This window comes from Ranitomeya variabilis, chromosome 1 (genome assembly GCF_051348905.1).
Source record: "Ranitomeya variabilis isolate aRanVar5 chromosome 1, aRanVar5.hap1, whole genome shotgun sequence".
NCBI classification, from domain to species: Eukaryota; Metazoa; Chordata; class Amphibia; order Anura; family Dendrobatidae; genus Ranitomeya; species Ranitomeya variabilis.
In genome coordinates, this window is record NC_135232.1 from 1,062,522,105 (window position 1) to 1,062,540,992 (window position 18,888).

General features: G+C 40.9%; 1 protein-coding gene across 2 annotated transcripts in view; it reads right to left on the minus strand.

Moving 5' to 3' along the window:
* The window catches only part of LIMCH1 (LIM and calponin homology domains 1), a 331,389-nt gene that overhangs the window by 180,013 nt on the left and 132,488 nt on the right, over window positions 1–18,888 (minus strand). For both annotated transcript variants that reach the window (XM_077279847.1, XM_077279846.1), the window contains exon 2: window positions 17,705–17,775. In XM_077279847.1, the coding sequence (XP_077135962.1) occupies window positions 17,705–17,775 (71 nt within the window). The remainder of the gene's footprint in view (window positions 1–17,704; window positions 17,776–18,888) is intronic.

Sequence of the window (18,888 nt, forward strand, 5' to 3'; positions counted from 1 at the left end):
AGGATACACGCTCTTTGGCAGGAGCCAGTGTACATAGACAAGGTATCTGGTCCAACAAGGCGAGGTTTATAGTCTCCATAAGCTTTCATAGGGCTCAAAACAAGAAAACAGCCTTATTCGGCACAAAGACTAAAAAAAAAAAAAAAAAAAAAGTCCATGCACTGGCAGTCAATGTCCAGCAAATATTAAATCAAAGTTCAGCTCTTTCAGACAGTGGCCAAGTCTTTCCAACATCAGAGGGTTTTCCTCCTCCTCCTCCCACACCCAGACAGCTCTGAGACAGTATAGGACCTGGAAAGCCAAGGCTGGAGCTATGGGAGCAACCATTCCCACCCAAACTCCTCTGGTCATTCCTAAAACCCGAACCCAAAATCTGGTCCTATTAAAAACTTCTCAGCAACCTAATGTTGCTGGAATCTTTAATCTCCAAGACCTTTCCAGCTGCTTTCCTACAACCTTTTCACATTTTTTAGCATATCATATCTCAAACATATAAACATTGTCTGTGAGAAAAAAAAACCTTCCTTGCAACGTGTTGGACACACAACACTCCTTAGCACTGAAATTCCAAGTAATGTGCCAAGACAGGAAATATACTAAAATCAACCCATAAAATACCAATGCATCCCCTGCTGAAACAGCACAATGGTCTTCGTTCACAAGTGGCTTGTGACCAAGGCAGTCCACCAGTAGACCCAGCCATGATGTGCAATACTTCAGTTAGAAGTCCTACACTGCAGTCACATGCTGTACTATTGCGGTCACATTCAGAGGTCACAGTTTGGCTTCTAGTCACTTGTAAATACAGACTGGTGAAACAGATTTGATGGATTGTAGGGGGATTGGAAAGGCGAGTAATATTTTATTTTATATTTTTCACATTTTTGCGGCTTCTTTTAACCTCTGATCTGTATGTTTCAAGCATTTTCATATAAATCTAAAGTCAAATCTAGACGCATCTTACAAAGCAAATATGGTGATGCTTGAAGAGTATCTGTCAGGTTTACTATTTCACACTATTTGAGGGCAGTATATGACTGAGGAGATGCGGAGCTTAGAGCATATAGAGTTTTTGATGGTTTTCACTAAGTATTTTTATGCTAACAAGACCCATAGAGGATACATCCAAGACTTTTCATCCACGCACACAGCGTAATGCTACATTCATACATCTGTGCGATACGTCCTATTGCAGCCTTTTTCTTGTACAGCGCACCGACCCCTAGAGTTTCATTGTTCCATACACAGCTTTAAAAATGGATCTATGTTCTTGGTCTGTGAAGCTCCAAGCACATCCTATTCTCATTAGTATTACTGAAGACATTAGAGTTTCTTCTGTTCTTTAAGGATATGTGCACACGCTGAGTAAAATTTCTGCATTTCTTGGCAGGAAAAGTGCAGATGCAAATACACATGTTTTGGCAGCGCTTTTGGCTGCATTTTTTGACTGATGGAGTGAAGTCAATGATGAAAAACGCAGGGCAAAAACGGGCAGAGCATTGACATTCTGCAGACTCTTTTCTGCACCAAATCTGTAGGTTAAAAAAGTACTCCACGTGTGCATGACACTTCAGGTTTCTCATTCACTCTGCTGGCATCAGGTTTTCTCACAAATACATGCAGAAAAAAAAAAGTGACAAAACTGCACTAAATTTGCAACTTGTGTACATACCCGAAAGGAGTTAGTTCCAGTGGGAACAGGCAGGTAGTTGCAAACTATCTGTTCTGTTCGGCCCAAATCTATGCTGGTTGAGAGCTGCTGCTTCATTTGACAGGACATCATGCCAATTTCAGCCAGCTCCCCGCAGTTAGGCAGCAGGGAGCAGGCTGCGAATCATCATGACATCGGAAATGACGCCCCATCAACAGAGCGGAGTGAAAGAAGAAGCTGCTCTGTCGACATGAGGTCACCAAAAACCTCAATTGCCAGGAGGAAAGGTTTTTGAATGCTCTGAACTGGCAGAGGTCAGCACCAAGCATAACAGGCAGATATTTAGCAACTACTTGTTCTTATCCCCATAGGGAAAAATAAGCAAAATCTAGAATCTAGAATAACCATTTTAACGGATACATTAAGAGTCCACAGATAAAAAAAAAGTACAGACAAACTACCTGCTTCAGTGAAAAAAAAATGTATGTGAACAAAAAAGAGGAAGTAACTAGGATACAACTAGAAAGACATCTGAGAAAACAATATTCTGCTTCTCTTGGATGTAGGCTAACAACCTTTCTTGTGTAAAGTTTGTATTACAGGAGAAGCTTTTAATCCAGACATAGACGGAGAAACCAGAAATCAAAGGCTTTTTTTTTTTTTTTTTTAGAAGAGGTGCTAGCAGGGCTGTGGAATCGGAAGTCGGAGCCCATTTTGGTGGAGTCTGTGGCCGCCATAGCCAAGACCTGCGAACCCCTTCTTACTTGCCAACATCCCATAGAGCCTCTTCTGATTTGTCATTCCAAAGAGGCATCATACGTGTGTCAAGCTGTCACAATAACATCATACTGGGCCCTGAAACGAGAAGATGGGGAGGCCAGCAGAATGGAAGAGGTTCACACAGTGCTTTCCTCCAGAGGCCTCATACTATGGATGTGGCTGCTTTTCCAGGGTCCTGAAAATCTTTTTCTGATCTCTATTTTCACTTTTCTAAAATAATGAAAAATCCCACCTTAGACGATCCAGCTTTATGGGAAACAAGGACATTAAATTATTTATTTAGTGTTTGCCTTAGGGCTTCACTGTGTGCAAACTAGATGTAACGACGACATATTTGCCAAGAGGAAACCTGCACAGCCAGCAAGCCTCTGACTGTCACGATGTTCTACAAGCTGAGCAGCTGTTCTAGGCGTGTTGGGTGAGAAGAATACGGTATCTCTTATTAGGTGTCAACTATAAATTTATGACATGTGGGCGGTTACCACCTAAAAATGCATAATTATGTGGCTCTAATTATAACATAGAGAGACTTAGGCATCAAATATCATACAACTGGAAAATGATGCAATTAGACTTAAGCACGGTCGTGACAGGTTACAAAGTCTTTGCAAATCCCTGAATTGTAAAGACAGATGCTAAAAGTACATCTGAAAAAAAAAAATTAATCTGAGATTGCTAATACTGTGTCAATTTATGTGTGCGACAAGTAAAACAACTACGTTTTCATCAATAAAAACTGTGCCACCAATTACTGTATTCTACAGCAGAACCACTTTTACTAAGACGAGGCTTTGATGTAGTTTTAACTCAACTGTTACCTGTGACTTTAACCTTAAAAGGAGTTTTCCGATGAACAAAGTTGATTTTAATCAATAGATCTTGGAATAATAATAATTTCCACAATTGGATGTGTGTAAATAAAATGTTCCTGTGCTAAGATAATCTTATAAATGTGCCCCTGCTTCTGTGTAATGGCTGTGTCTGACAAGAACATGGTCTGACCATACCACAGCTCCTGGGCGGGGGAGGGAGCAAATAAGTATAGAGACAGAACAGCACGGGATCACACATCCAGCTTTCTGTGAGGTAAAACATTGTTTAAAAACAAGTAGCAAATGTTTTACCTCATGGAAAGAATCATTTGCGATCCATTCTGTCTGTATACTCTCTTTCTACCCCTCATGCCTAAGAGCTGTGGTATGATTCAGTATGACATGTATGCTACCCGCATTCCACTTTGTAACAGGGGAAGATATTCTGCATGTGCTGTTGGTTCAGCTGCACAGGGGGTCCGTGTGGGAAGGGGAACCCAACTCGAGATACTGATCGTACCAGTGTTTTCTACCTCTTGGCTTTCAGCTCCATTGTTGTGTGGAGTGCATCTTATTGCTCTCAATGAATGCCTCCACATATCTGAATCTATTCTCTGTAGCTTGGAACTCTATTGCCACCTATTGGAAGTAGCAATCCTAACAGTCAATGTCGACCCTTTAACGAGCCTTGTCACATGACTTAGAATAAAAGCCATACCAGAATCTCAATTTGCAGACACTGTATCGGGGTACTGCCCTTCGTCAGTACAAAGTAGAGATCTGGTTTGGCTGATTGAGAGGCATCTGACCGGGATCCAAGAAGTATAATTTCTCCTTGCTGAGAGTGACATGTTAAGCATGTCGAGGTGAGGAGACTTAAAGCCGCAATGCTCCTCTGGGAATATACAAATTGTCTCTTCAGAGAGAAAGAGGACTAGAACTCTAGTGCCACCTATTGGAAGTTGCAATCCTACAAGTTAATGTCGACCCTTTCCCAGAGGTCTCCTCACCTCGACATGCTTAATCTGTCACTCTCCGCAAGGAGAAACGATACTTCTTGGTTCTCTGTAGCTTGTCACTGCAGGCAATTAAACCCAAGACTTGTGTTGTCGAAGGCAGCCACACATTATCCACGGTTGTATATGGGAGAATTTCTCTGCCTAAAACCCTGAATATTTCATTTTTGAGGATTAGTGTTCTGGTATGTATGGCAGTATACCAAAAAAAAAAAAAAATTAAAGATTTTTTCCTCCTAAATTTAATATAAACAGTTATGGCTGTTATGACTATAATCATGTGGGAAAAAAAGGTGATAAAAAATTCTGACAGTCTGAACAGGCACATAACCACCATTTCCTTCCCTATAAGGCTGGGTTCACACTTCGTTATGGGCGTCCATTAGACGGACTACATTACACCGCGGCATAACGCGGTGTAATGTAGTCCGTTAACGCCGCCATTAATTCCTATGTCGGACGCATCGCTAGCGCACACCCACAATGGGCGTGTGCTAGCGATGTGCCGTCATTGAGTGATGGACCCTGGGACGCGGGCTGCAGTGTTTCCGGGTCCGTCACTGCTAGCGCAGATAGAGCATCTGCTAGCTCTATCTGCGCTAGCGCGATGACACATTGGCACTTGCGTTAACAGCAGCCCGTTAACGTATGTGTTGAACGGGCTGCTGTTAACGCAATGTGAACCTGGCCTAAGGATTATGCTACAGACTTTGTGGCATTCAGCTGCCTCTCTTCTTTTTAGGGTATGTTTACCTCTGGCTGTTTTTTGTTTTTTTTACATCCTTTGGAAGAATTTATGTTTATGCCATATTTATCTTTATGTAATGCGTAGAAGTATGTATATGGGTTCTGCATATTACATATATGCAGATCTGTATACGCTGGAAGGACTTAAGGTGCTCAGACACGGGGCCCTGGGCTGTCATTGCCGGCACGCACGCACTTAATACATTGCACTAACTGGGACGCAGACGTATTTTGCACTGTGTGGGTATCTTATGGCACCATTGGACAACAGCACGGTACTCTCAGGCAATGCGTATACTATTCAAACCAGACCATTTATCCAGAGATAGTATGAAAATCTAGACGGAAATATGGGCATTACAGGGGGTGAAGCTTAAGATTGAAAGAAATAGTGAGCTTTTATGTTTAATTGGTATGTCCTCAACATTATATGAGAAAGGACTCGACAAATTGCAAATGGACATTCACCTGTTGCAGCAACTTAACATTTTAGTTACTTCTGATCATTGGCGCATATAATGTGTGTGAGTCATAGGAATGAAGAATAACGTAAAAGTCTAGATTTTTCCACTTAAATTGAAAAGGTGTCAAGTAATAAGAGTGTAAATGCTGTCACCTAATTATTGTAACACCATCTTTTGTCACATTGGATACAATCACATACTTGAGTGATGACATACTGCATGTCTAGGCATAGTGCCGTACAAGTTAATTAATTTATCCACAGACCTCATCAACAAGGCATTCAAGGTTTCATTTCCTTATTGAAACATGGCACCGAGACTTCAAGGTTTGCACAATATTCCCATCCAACATGTTTCCTCTGATCGGCCTCTATGGTTATTTTTTCCTTGGCCAGACAAGTGCTGGTTCGGCGAAAAGGATCAACATTTCCAAGTCTAATTTCCCAGGGTATTCCTTAAACTCTTGAAATGAATAACTAGTTTACTCCGGATCTCTGCCAATCAACTTCACTCGACGAGTAGTCTGTTACTACAGATCATAAAAGTAGCAAATAGATCTTTAAAAATTATTTTCTCAGCTTTATACGCAGCATTCCTTAAAAATTCCCCTTTACGTAATGCTAAAAAGGCTCTTTACGACGTGCTACACTGCGTCTTTCCCTTTGTGTCTCACTTCTGTTGCGTGATCAAATGAAAATCCATTTCCTCAAGTCTAAAGTCAACTGTTCTGTGCAATTAAACACTTCATCTGAATTTCACGACGCTGCAGTCATATTAAGCAGACCACTAAGAACTTAAGAAATATGTCCTTCAATGATCATGAAGCTTCCTCGAAGCATATACTGCACATTTATATAAAAGTTTCCATTAACATAACAAAATTACATGAAATCGCATGTATAATACTAGACAATTCTAAAGGAATACTGTGTATAATGTGTATACCTAGAATAGGACCTGGGGTAAAAAACCCTGTTCCACCCACACACCAATGCAGCTGTTTTATGGAAAAATCACGAGCCCAATTATCACCTGTCAAGTGATTCATGCTCCTCGAACCACGGGCAGCATGAATCAGAGATCAACTCCATTATTACAAATATCTAGGTTTAGCTCTGGCTTTTCAGAGAAAACATAGTTGAGATGACTACTCACTAGAGCGGGTCTCCATCAGCTTCTCACTACTGATGAACACATGTGCTCGTTCCTCAAGTTTGCCAAGGGTGCTAGGGTATGCCCGGAGTGTCATGGGTGCTCGAACCACATGGCGAGTCCCTAGACCCCCATGTTTTGTGGTTGTTAGCCACAAAACATGCGGGGTTGCATGTGTGTCAGGAAATGCCTACATGTTTTGTGACTATAAAAAAGAACCCAAGAACAAACGATCAAACATCTCAATGTTATGTGAAGTACAAAAGGTTATTGGACATAATCAAGTACAAGGAGAGAGGGGAAAGATGAAACACGCACGGGCAGAAAACAGGGCACACTGCCAGAGATCGTCTATACGGGTATATCTAATCTACCTACTATATGTATAGTAATGAATGCTGTCTTGTTGTGTAATCGTTGCACTATCCCACATGGCCCAATGAGGTCTGTATAATGTGTTACACAGACCTACCCAGCTAAGGGTAATATGATAAACATTAGATGATTTTTATGCTAATGGACCACAAGTGCTGCGGGGCTGCCACTGAACTTCCAACTTTCTTGCCGCCATCTCTGCCCGCCTATAGTTACAGACTAGCAGGTCACTTGTCAGAGTTCCCTGACTCCACCAACCAAGATCTCGCTCCTGAGCAGTCATTCCCTGGGGTGTCATATACGCAGCAAGGTCCTGATGACACTGCAAAAGCCGGACTATTGATCTGCCATGTGTCACCCTGAGGAAGGACTATGCATGCTCAAGATATCAGGCAGGGAGGGCAGTTAATCTTGTGACATTCTTCTGCAGAATTTATCATATGTCCACTGAAGATAGATAATGAAAGTCCTGACGTTTGGACCAGTATATGATTTCTTTTACATTTCAAAATACATGTACAGTTGTGGCCAAAAGTATCGACACCCCTGCAATTCTGTCAGATAATACTCAGTTTCTTCCTGAAAATGATTGCAAACACAAAATCTTTGGTATTATTATCTTCATTTAATTTGTCTTAAATGAAAAAAACACAAAAGAGAATGAATCAAAAAGCAAAACATTGATCATTTCACACAAAACTCCAAAAATGGGCCAGACAAAAGTATTGGCACCCTCAGCCTAATACTTGGTTGCACAACCTTTAGCCAAAATAACTGCGACCAACCGCTTCCGGTAACCATCAATGAGTTTCTTACAATGCTCTGCTGGAATTTTAGGCCATTCTTCTTTGCCAAACTGCTCCAGGTCCCTGACATTTGAAGGGTGCCTTCTCCAAACTGCCATTTTTAGATCTCTCCACAGGTGTTCTATGGGATTCAGGTCTGGACTCATTGCTGGCCACCTTAGAAGTCTCCAGTGCTTTCTCTCAAACCATTTTCTAGTGCTTTTTGAAGTGTGTTTTGGGTCATTGTCCTGCTGGAAGACTCATGACCTCTGAGGGAGACCCAGATTTCTCACACTGGGCCCTACATTATGCTGCAAAATTTGTTGGTAGTCTTCAGACGTCATAATGCCATGCACGCAGTCAAGCAGTCCAGTGCCAGAGGCAGCAAAGCAACCCCAAAACATCAGGGAACCTCCACCATGTTTGACTGTAGGGACCGTGTTCTTTTCTTTGAATGCCTCTTTTTTTCTCCTGTAAACTCTATGTTGAAGCCTTTGCCCAAAAAGCTCTACTTTTGTCTCATCTGACCAGAGAACATTCTTCCAAAACGTTTTAGGCTTTTTCAAGTAAGTTTTGGCAAACTCCAGCCTGGCTTTTTTATGTCTCGGGGTAAGAAGTGGGGTCTTCCTGGGTTTCCTACCATACAGTCCCTTTTCATTCAGACGCCGACAGATAGTACGGGTTGACACTGCTGTTCTACCCTCGGACTGCAGGGCAGCTTGAACTTGTTTGAATGTTAGTCGAGGTTCTTTATCCAACATCCGCACAATCTTGCGTTGAAATCTCTTGTCAATTTTTCTTTTCTGTCCACATCTAGGGAGGTTAGCCACAGTGCCATGGGCTTTAAACTTGATGACACTGCGCACGGTAGACACAGGAACATTCAGGTCTTTGGAGATGGACTTGTAGCCTTGAGATTGCTCATGCTTCCTCACAATTTGGTTTCTCAAGTCCTCAGACAGTTCTTTGGTCTTCTTTCTTTTCTCCATGCTCAATGTGGTACACACAAGGACACAGGACAGAGGTTGAGTCAACTTTAATCCATGTCAACTGGCTGCAAGTGTGATTTAGTTATTGCCAACACCTGTTAGGTGCCACAGGTAAGTTACAGGTGCTGTTAATTACACAAATTAGGGAAGCATCACATGATTTTTCGAACACTGCCAATACTTTTGTCCACTCCCTTTTTTATGTTTGGTGTGAAATTATATCCAATTTGGCTTTAAGACAATTCTTTTTGTGTTTTTTTCATTTAAGATAAATTAAATGAAGATAATACCAAATAATTTGTGTTTGCAATAATTTTCAGGAAGAAACTGAGTATTATCTGACAGAATTGCAGGGGTGTCAATACTTTTGGCCACAACTGTAACTCAGACAAGAGTGACCTGTCAGTCAATGACTAGAGGAGAGCCGGGAGTGCCAATCCCGCTGTACTTGTGGCCCCTTAGTGTAAACTTTGCGCTAGGAATTTTTATTTAAAAAAAAAACGGAAAAGCACTTTTCTAAAACAAAAGGTATGAATTTTATCTCCTTTACACAAAATTTGCTTACATGCCGTTTGGTGTAGAAAAATACTCTTAACAAGTTCCCTGTAATCATGACATGTTTCTATTGAAAATATTGTGTGCTGCAGAGGATCAGCGTCCATGCTGGACTTATCCCAACCAGTTACTAGTGGCTGAGCTGGTTTTCCTTTTAGTTTTTTCCTTTTATTTTACAGTGCAGGTAAGTGAATGGTTCTATGTAAAATTACAAGACACAGTCAATGGACTGTGACAGTGTCTTTAAGGCTCTGTTCACATATTCTGTAGTTATTTCTGGTGCAGGAGCCGCAACAGAAGCAAGGAGGATGACGACGTTGTATGAAGATGGGAGGCGCCGGACCCGGACCTGTGACGCCCATCGGACCAGACCACACCGGGACCGCCCCTGGGTGAGTATAATATAACTTGTTTTTCTTATCTTTCAGGTTACATTGGGGGCTTATCTACAGCATTACAGAATGCTGTAGATAAGCCCCTGAGGGCGGTGGCCGCAGTTTATAGGGCCAAAACTAGGTGACAGATTCCCTTTAATTTTTTTTTTTTTTAAAGATTTATTTTTTTCAAAAAGAGAACTCTGGTTTCCATTTGGATTCAGTTTGTAAGGGATCTTTTTTTTGTTTTTTTAAATACTGGGATAGTTACAATCGGATAACAATTTTACCTGTAATCAGAGCATTATTAAAACAAAACAAACAAAAAAAAAGAATATAAAATCTCCAACTGAAACATTACCACAGTGATTCTGCTGGTGTCTATTAACACTTGTGATGTTCCAGTACGGATCTAATGTGAACTACTGTTCCTAGACCACTGACCATGCGGTGAACTCCACAAAATTTGGGATACTATGTTAACATAGGAATAAAGTTCAATAAAGTCAAAGTTTATTTTTTACATGTTCCTTCTTAACCTCCTGCCTGCTGACACAGTTATTCACTTTTCTATTGTGCAATTTCTAAAATAGTGAAAAATATCCATATTTCCATAAACATGAAGGCCATCGAGAAAAAACAGCTGCCAATTTGTCAGGAAAGGGAGAGCCGTTGAGGCTTTGAAGAGGTTCGCAAGCTGCAGTATTTCTTTAAAAAGCCTCTCTGTGAAGGGATTAGCTAATGATAAGACAGTACAGTAGACACTTGTCCCCCGGATGATGAAAGTTTTGGCCTTGTGCCCACAGAAATGGTGAATTAGTATATCTTCTCCCCAAGTGGAGCCTTGACTGTCGGAGTCACACCATCGCAGCATGATGGCCCGACCAACTGGAAAACTCCTGGAAATGTGGTCTTGGCTGTCTGCCATCTCTGAGAGATAGATGACCTTGCTGAATATGCTAATCTTGCAACAAGGCAACATGTGTCCACTAGAATTAATGCGGATGGAAAGACCTTCACCCAGACGGTTACGGTATTAGGAATTCACTGCTCTGTGTTTGCAGTACTTTTTTTGATGTTCTCAAAGTGGTGTCCATAAATTTTAATGCTTTTTGAAGAATTTCCTGCCATTTTAAGGAAGTATAAGTTTAAGTTCTCTTGAGATACCATCACTCTTCCTGGGTTTTTTGGAACTTGTCCACTTTATGGGAAAAAAAAAAGGCAACCTCTGCCTTTGCTTTGACCCTGCCTATTCCCCCATCTGTCACAAGTTCCAATGGCAGCAATGAAACAATGATGTCCCCCAACATAAGGACATGTGATCAAAAAAGTAACCAGGAAGTAGAGACCAGCGGGGTGTGGCGACTATCACTTTTGTCTGGTCATGTCCAAAGTGAGAAACCTACATTAACAATGATTAGTGAGGGTCTGAATCTTCAGATGGGTCCTTTTGAATGAAATAGGACCAAGTTTAACACAGACCGTGCCTGCGCAAGCAATTAAAAATAAATCCATGATCATTGGAAGGGATCCTGGAGGTTTAACCCCACTTCTCAAATATTAACAAATAATTATTAAAATATTGTACCTATATAACATCTACAGTATAGATGGAGATGATGAAGAATTAAAGTCCATTTACATTTTATATGTCATACAACATCCTTAGGTAAATTTTCAAAGTGCCAAAATTGTCATACAGGTGCATCTCACAAGATTACAATATCATCAAAAAGTTAGTTTAGGTCAGTTCTTCAATACAAAAAGTGAAACTCGTATATTATATAGAGCCATTACAGAGTGATGTATTTCACGTATTTATTTCTGTTAATGTTGATGATTATGGCTTACAGCCAATGAAAACCCAAAAGTCATTATCTCAGTAAATTAGAATACTTTATAACACCAGCTTGAAAAATGATTTTAAAATCTGAAATGTTGGCCTACTGAATACCAATACTTGGTCGGGGCTCCTTTTGCATCAATTACTGCATCAATGCGGCGTGGCATGGAGGAGATCAGCCTGTGGCACTGCTGAGATGTTATGGAAGCCCAGATTGCTTTGTTAGCAGCCTTCAGCTTGTCTGCATTGTTGGGTCTGGTGTCTCTCTCGTCTTCCTCTTGACAATACCCCATAGAATCTCTATGGGGTTAAGGTCAGGCGAGTTTGCTGGTCAATCAAGCACAGTGATACTGTTGTTTTTAAACCAGGTATTGGTACTTTTGGCAGTGTGGACAGATGCAGAGTCCTGCTGGAGAATGACATTTCCATCTCCAAAAAGCTTGTCGGCAGAGGGAAGCATGAAGTACTCTAAAATTTCCTGGAAGACGGCTGCGCTGACTTTGGTCTTGATAAAACACAGTGGATCTACACCAGCAGATGACATGGCTCCCCAAACCATCACTAATTGTGGAAACTTCACACTAGACCTCCAGCAGCTTGGATTGTGGCCTCTCCACTCTTCCTCCAGACTCTGGGACCTTGATTTCCAAGGTCTAGTATGAAGCTAGTTCAAGCTTGTGTTATAAAGCATTCTAATTTACTGAGATAATGACTTTGGGGTTTTAATTGGCTGTAAGCCATAATCATCAACATTAACAGAAATAAACACTTGAAATAGATCACTGTAATGACTCAATATAATATATGAGTTTCACTTTTTGTATTGAACTGAAATAAATTAACTTTTTGATGATATTCTAATTTTGTGAGATCCACCTGTATCCCAACTTGAAAAATCAGGAAGGAAAATTATTGGCAAAAACAACTTCAAATTTAATTGTTGAAATGCTGTCTATGTGCCACATTTTTCACGTTCTACACCTGAAGTGAAATCCACTAATATCCACAGCATAAATTGCGTCTGATATGAGCACTAGTCAATTTTCACTGCAGATTTACCACCCCATTTTAAAGTGCAGTAGATTACTTGGTTGAAAAATATACCCACAGGGAGAAAGCCCACACATACTGAATTGATGAAAATTCTAATATTGCAGTGGATTTCAAAAGTATTCACCCCCTTGGTTTTTACCTGTTTTGTCACATTACAACCTGTGTTTAAATATTTTTGTAATCCGATTTGTGTGTGATGCATCAGCACCAAATAGTCAAAGTTGGTAAACAGAAGTGAGAGGAATATAGGTATAAATTATATTTATCGGATCAAAAATGAAAAATTGGCATGTGCATATGTATTCACCCCTTTTGCTATGAATTTGTGGTGCAAGCAATTGCCTTCCTAAGTAACATGCTAAGTGAAAGTAAGTCCACCTGTGTGCAAAGTGTCATATGGTCTGTCAGTAGACACACACCTTTTCTTCAACACTATTAAGAAAGAGGTACCACTAACCAAACACCATGGAGACCAAGGAGATCTCCAAACAAGTTAGGGACAAAGATTTTTAGAAGTACAAGTCAGGGTTGGTTATAAAAAAAAAAAAAATATCCCAATCTCTGATGTTCCCCTTAAGCACCAACAAATCCATTATCAACAAATGGAAAGAACATGGTTCCATAAACCTTGCCAAGAGAGGGACCCTCACCAAAACTCTCAGTCTGGGCAAGAAGGGCATTAATCAAAGAGACCAAAGGTAACCATGAAAGAGCTGTAGAGTTCCTAAGCAGAGACTGAAGAATCTGTCCATGCAACCAAAATAAGCCATACATACCATAGAGGTGGCCTTTATGGGAGAGTGGGCAGAAACAAACCTTTACTCCTTGCACACAAAAATTGGAAGGTTCTTTTTCAGTCTGCCAAAAGAGTTGTGGGAGACTCCCCAAATGTATGGAGGAAGGTGCTGTGGTCAGATGAGACCAAAATTGAATTTTTGGGCCACCAAGGTAAATGCTATGGTTGGCGCAAAACCAACACAGCTCATCACCTCAAGAACACCATCCCCACAGTAAACCATGGTGGTCACAGTATCATGCTGTGGGGATGTTTTTCGGCAGCAAGGACAGAGAAAATGGTCCGAGTCAAGAGGAAGACGGAGGGTGCGAAATACAGGGATATTCTTCAGCAAAACCTGTTTCAGTCTGTCAATGATTTGAGACTGGGACAGAAGTTCACCTTCCAAGACAATGACTCAAAGCAAACTGCTAAAGCAAAACGTAAGTGATTTAAGGAGAAACATGTAAATGTTTTTGAGTGGCCTAGTCAAAGCCCAGACCTTAATCCAACTGAGAGTCTGTAGTCAGACTTGAAGATTGCTGTTCACCAGAGGAAACCATCTAACTTGAAGGAGCTGGAGCAGTTTTTCCATGAGGAATGAGCAAAAATCCCAGTGGCAAGACGTAATTTATAAAAAAAAAAAAAAAAAGTCAGAGGTCTCTCATACAGCCAAATCATATCTCATGCTTTGCACAGAGGAGAGGCAACAATCCCCAAAAAAGCGTCTGAAAATTGAGATTCTGGTTTGGCTTTCATTCTAAGTCATGTGCCAAGGATTGTTATGGTTAAAAGCACCACTCCAGTGATTTTTTTATGCAGCGCTGGAGTGGTGCTACTAATCTAAGTTCCCAACCCCAAGTTTTATACTTACTATCTGCCGTCATCATCTTCTGTTCTCAGTGCCACTCCAGTCAGTTTTCTGTAGTTTGTGACCTCCATTGTTGCTGGGTGAATCAGAGATCACTACTCAATGTAAGTCTATGAGAGCTAGAAGGAGCCTCTCAGAATTACATTGAAACTTTTAACAGTTTCCTCCGACTTCTAGTCAGTCAGAAGTTGCGGTCACAAGATGGTGGAATGGGACCGGAGCGGTTCCAGGAACAGTTGAAGACAGCGGCTTGTAAGTATAAATACTAGGGTCAGGAAACTTCGATTAGTTGCACAACTCCAGTGCTATAAGAATAGGTGGCGCTGGAGTCCAAGTCCTCTTCCTCTCTGAAGAGGCAGTACGCATGTATGATCAGTATCAACCTGCGGATCGGTGAGGCATTGTTTGTGGCAGAAAGCAGCCATGACTTTCGAATCTTGGACAACGGCTTTTTGTTGATGAAGACAAGACAAACAGGTTTAGGAACCTGATCAGTGCTTATTTTAGTAGATACTTGCATAACATTTGGTTTTTATTAATACTGGTGTATTATGTTGCATTGTCGCAAAAGAGTTCTAGATAATCGATGTGGTAAAACTTAACCATCAGCAACAATTACATTACCGCTAGAATGGTGCTACTTACCAGTAACGTCAACTACTGTATGTTACCTAATCCTCTAAACAAGCTAATATACAGAAACCAAGAATCCCTTATAATAACAGTGAGGTCTTACTCTTCTATCCTTAGAACTCATTTTCCTCTAAGACCTAATTAAACCACAATGTAAAGACAGGACTGTAAAGCCCCCGCCATTTCTGCACTTATTATACAGCCACATGCCTGCCCCAGACCTGCTCAATTCATGATCACACACTGTAGCACTGAATGAAATGGAGTCTCTAATTACCTGCACTAATTAGACTAAAATTACAGCTTTTCAAAACAAGAACTCATGTACACAAAAAGAGACAAGAAGCCACCCACACTACCAGGAACGTAGGGAAGGAAGGCGGACGCAAGAATAGAGACTGCATAATAGAGGCAGTGCAAAAGCCTATCTGATGGAGGGGGCAACCTACCGATCTGCAGCTGCTGCTCCGCTCACCCCAGCATGGGACTATTGTAAGCCCATCATTGTCAGGGGACTCAAACTACATACAATGCCAATGTAAGTACTACATAACCCCACGGGGGTGGTCTATATAACACTATTACATAAGGAAATGCATCTTAAAATATGTAACTGCAATCAAATTTGGTACTTTGTAGAGTTGAGCAAAAAGATTTGCAGGCAGGCAGCGAAAGGCAGTGCAAACCTCCCCATCAAACACCCAAATGCTGGCATCTGGGGAACCTTTGTGATCGATACACCAAGATATCATGACTTTGCACGAGGCCTTGTCACTATGGACCTCCATATCCTTTAGTTCAACTCTAGTTCTTTACAATTTTACAACTACACCGATTCTATAGAAAGAAATTAACATTACATACATTCACTTGCAGGTTTTTTAGGTTAAAGGGGATGTCAGGTTAAAATTTTCTTTTACTCTGTTGGCTTCCTGAATCCAAAAACAACTAACACAGCTTCACCCACAGCTGTACTCCTGCCTCAGCTCCTTATTGAAGCCTCCGGTCTTTGTGGATATGGCCGCATTGGCGATATCCCATCGACATCCTGAGATCACTGCAGCCAATTACTATGATCACCAGCTATGTGCCATCTACACCGGTATCACCACTGAGCCCAATGATTGGCAGCAGCGGTCATGTATCATAGCTAAAGCCATATCAATAAAGACCAGAGGCCACAGTGAGAATAGGCAGTAGAAGGTACAGGTGCCTATTTTTAAGTACCTGAATCCCATGGAGTAAAAATAAAAAAACCTGGACAAATCCTTATTATATCTATTCCAACTAGAGATGAATGAATCAATTTGAAGGACCCTGGTCCAATAGCTACATCAGAATTCTGAGGTCACCAGGTTGGATCCCTGCAAACCTCCTCCTAGCTACTGGCATCCCCGGCGCCTTCTATTAGAAACCCTGATGAGACATTATTATTGCTGCGTGATGTACACATGACGTTGCAACTGACCTACTAATCAGAGGTGGTTTCGGGGATGCAGAAAGTAGGAGGTTCGCAGGGCTCCCGTTTGGTGGCCTGGGAATACTGACATTACCACAGGACTAGGGTTCAGCGAACCAATTTGCTCATCTCTACTGCCTACTATACTATATTAGAATTACAATCTTCTCGCCAAGCACTCCAGCAGTCAAAACAGAAAACGTCCCGCTTGCAAGAATGTTCTCATGCGTCTGTCGACAAGCAGACAACTTCTTTCAGTAGCAAAATCAGAATTAATGGATTATTACAGTCAATGCCAATCACTGGAGATCACTCGCTAATTAGTGGAGCTCCCACTGATCAATACAGCACAGGAGTCTCACTGAATATTTCCATTAATTGCACCAAGGCCGTCACGCCACCGTGCAGGGAGCAGCACTATATGGAGCAAAGCTAAAGAGGACCTGCCGTTGGACCTCTAAAAAATTATGCCATATGTTAGTAGATGACAAGTTTGAGCAGCAGCAAAAGTCAAATTTTTCAAAGCATTAGATTGGCATTTTCTGTTTTTGCAAAAAGTGACCTGAAAATAGGAAGTGCAGCCAGTGCGTTTCCTGAACATGGATGGGCAGTCACAATGAGTCAGGCTTTTTTACCACATTGCGCTGGAGGATCCACCCTAAGATCTGGCCAAAAATACTGAACACCCCCATGATGGAAACCAGACTAATCCTTCTATAGATAATGGGGTCCATTAGCCACCTCTCAAGTCTCATGTCAGTGATCCAGCGGTATTTTCTGTATGGCTGTACGCAAATGTGAACAGATCCTAAACTCAACTTTATCCATTCTTTGTTAGCAAAACAATTGACTACAAAGCTGCTTGATACCAGCTATTTTGCATTACCCGATTGTTGTGGTATAGCTAAAATCTGACTTTTTTTTTGCAGTCCTAGAAATCATTTTAAACACTCCATGATCTATAAATTACATAAAATGTATGTACACACCTTACTTTAAAATCCATCACGTCTCTTGCTTGAGAATATCTGGTATCGGACCTAATATTGCTGATGTAGTGCCGTTATTTTTTTTATTTTGCTGCACTGACTTAACACCCTTTTGACTACTTTTCTACCACAATTTTTCTTGCTCAATGAAGCAGCAAAAGAATGCACATTAAAAAACAAGGGCAGGATTTGTAGAATTAATGGTTTCTTGATAATTTCCTCTTTATTTCCACTGCTCTTTTTATTGTAGGAGAACATTGAATGGATGCAGCATCAATAAACAGCAGCTCATGCACAGGTTTTCTCTACATGTCTGGACTCGGAGCTTCAGTGCAAATCTCTTCTAGTAAAATATGAAGAGAAGAAAAGAATTTGACTTACTCGCAAAGAAGAATTCCATTCTCCAATCCGGTGCGAAAGTCTTTGTCGCCAAAACTTCTACCCGTAACTTGCTAAAAAATGGGAATAAAAATATAGAATTATTAGAAAAGTCTAACACTCAAACATACAGCATTGGCAAGTATTAGCATAGTAACTTATGATTGTGTACGCATAACTTGGAATATATTTTTCGAGAAAAGAATCCTCGCAGGGAGATGCATCTTTTCACTGCTCTTACAGTAAAAAAATCTGTCTGTGACAACTTTACTAAAGTTTCCAAAAATTATAAATGTAGCAGTACAACAGAGTAGGACTTGTATTCCTAAATAAAGGATGTTTGATTCCTGGATTAAAAATACTTTCACAATGGTTATATTATATATGACAAAGCAGAATAGGTTACATTGTCAAACTCGCTTTAAATATCCAAGATGCACACGGAAAATTGGGAACTGGAAGTCTTCTGAATCCTAATTATATAGTCACCTCTTCTCAGTGGTCTTTATTAGTTTATGGGGTCTGGGGTATCTATTCTATGGTCCATATTAGTTTGCATTGTTTAAAGGGTCCAAAGTTTCTATTAGTTCAAGCGGTCTGAGGTCTATATTAGTTTAAAGCGATCTTGTCTTAAATTTTTTGGTTTAGAGAGCCTGATCTTGGATTTCTAATAGTTTAGGGCATCTGTATTTAGTGTAGGGGGTTTGGTCTGTGGTCTAGATCAGTGCAGGGTGGGGGGGGGTTTGGAAAAAAGATCAACTCGGGCCTTAAACAATCCGGGGCTGGAGGTTCCCCACCACTGCTGGAGGTCTGATCTGAGGTTTGCATTAGTTTAGAGGAGGTCTGGTCTTGGCTTTGTATAGGTTTAAGGGGTTTGCTCTGGGAAAGAGTCTCTTATGTACTACTTGTGATTCAAATTCCTGAGGTTGGGACATGTCTTATGTAAAAAATGGGGTATATGGTACAAAGAAAAATAATAAAATTGTGCAACACTCAAAGGATGGAATGTACAGAAAACGCTGTGCACCGGGCAGTACAATAAAGTTGTGTACCATATGCATTGCGTTCTCAAACAATGGGATATGTTGCTAACTTAGGCTTCTTTTACACTTGCCATGTTTTTTGCGGCCCGTTTTTGTGGGCCTTTTTTGCGGGCCGTATTGCTGCAATCATCACGGTCTGCCGCA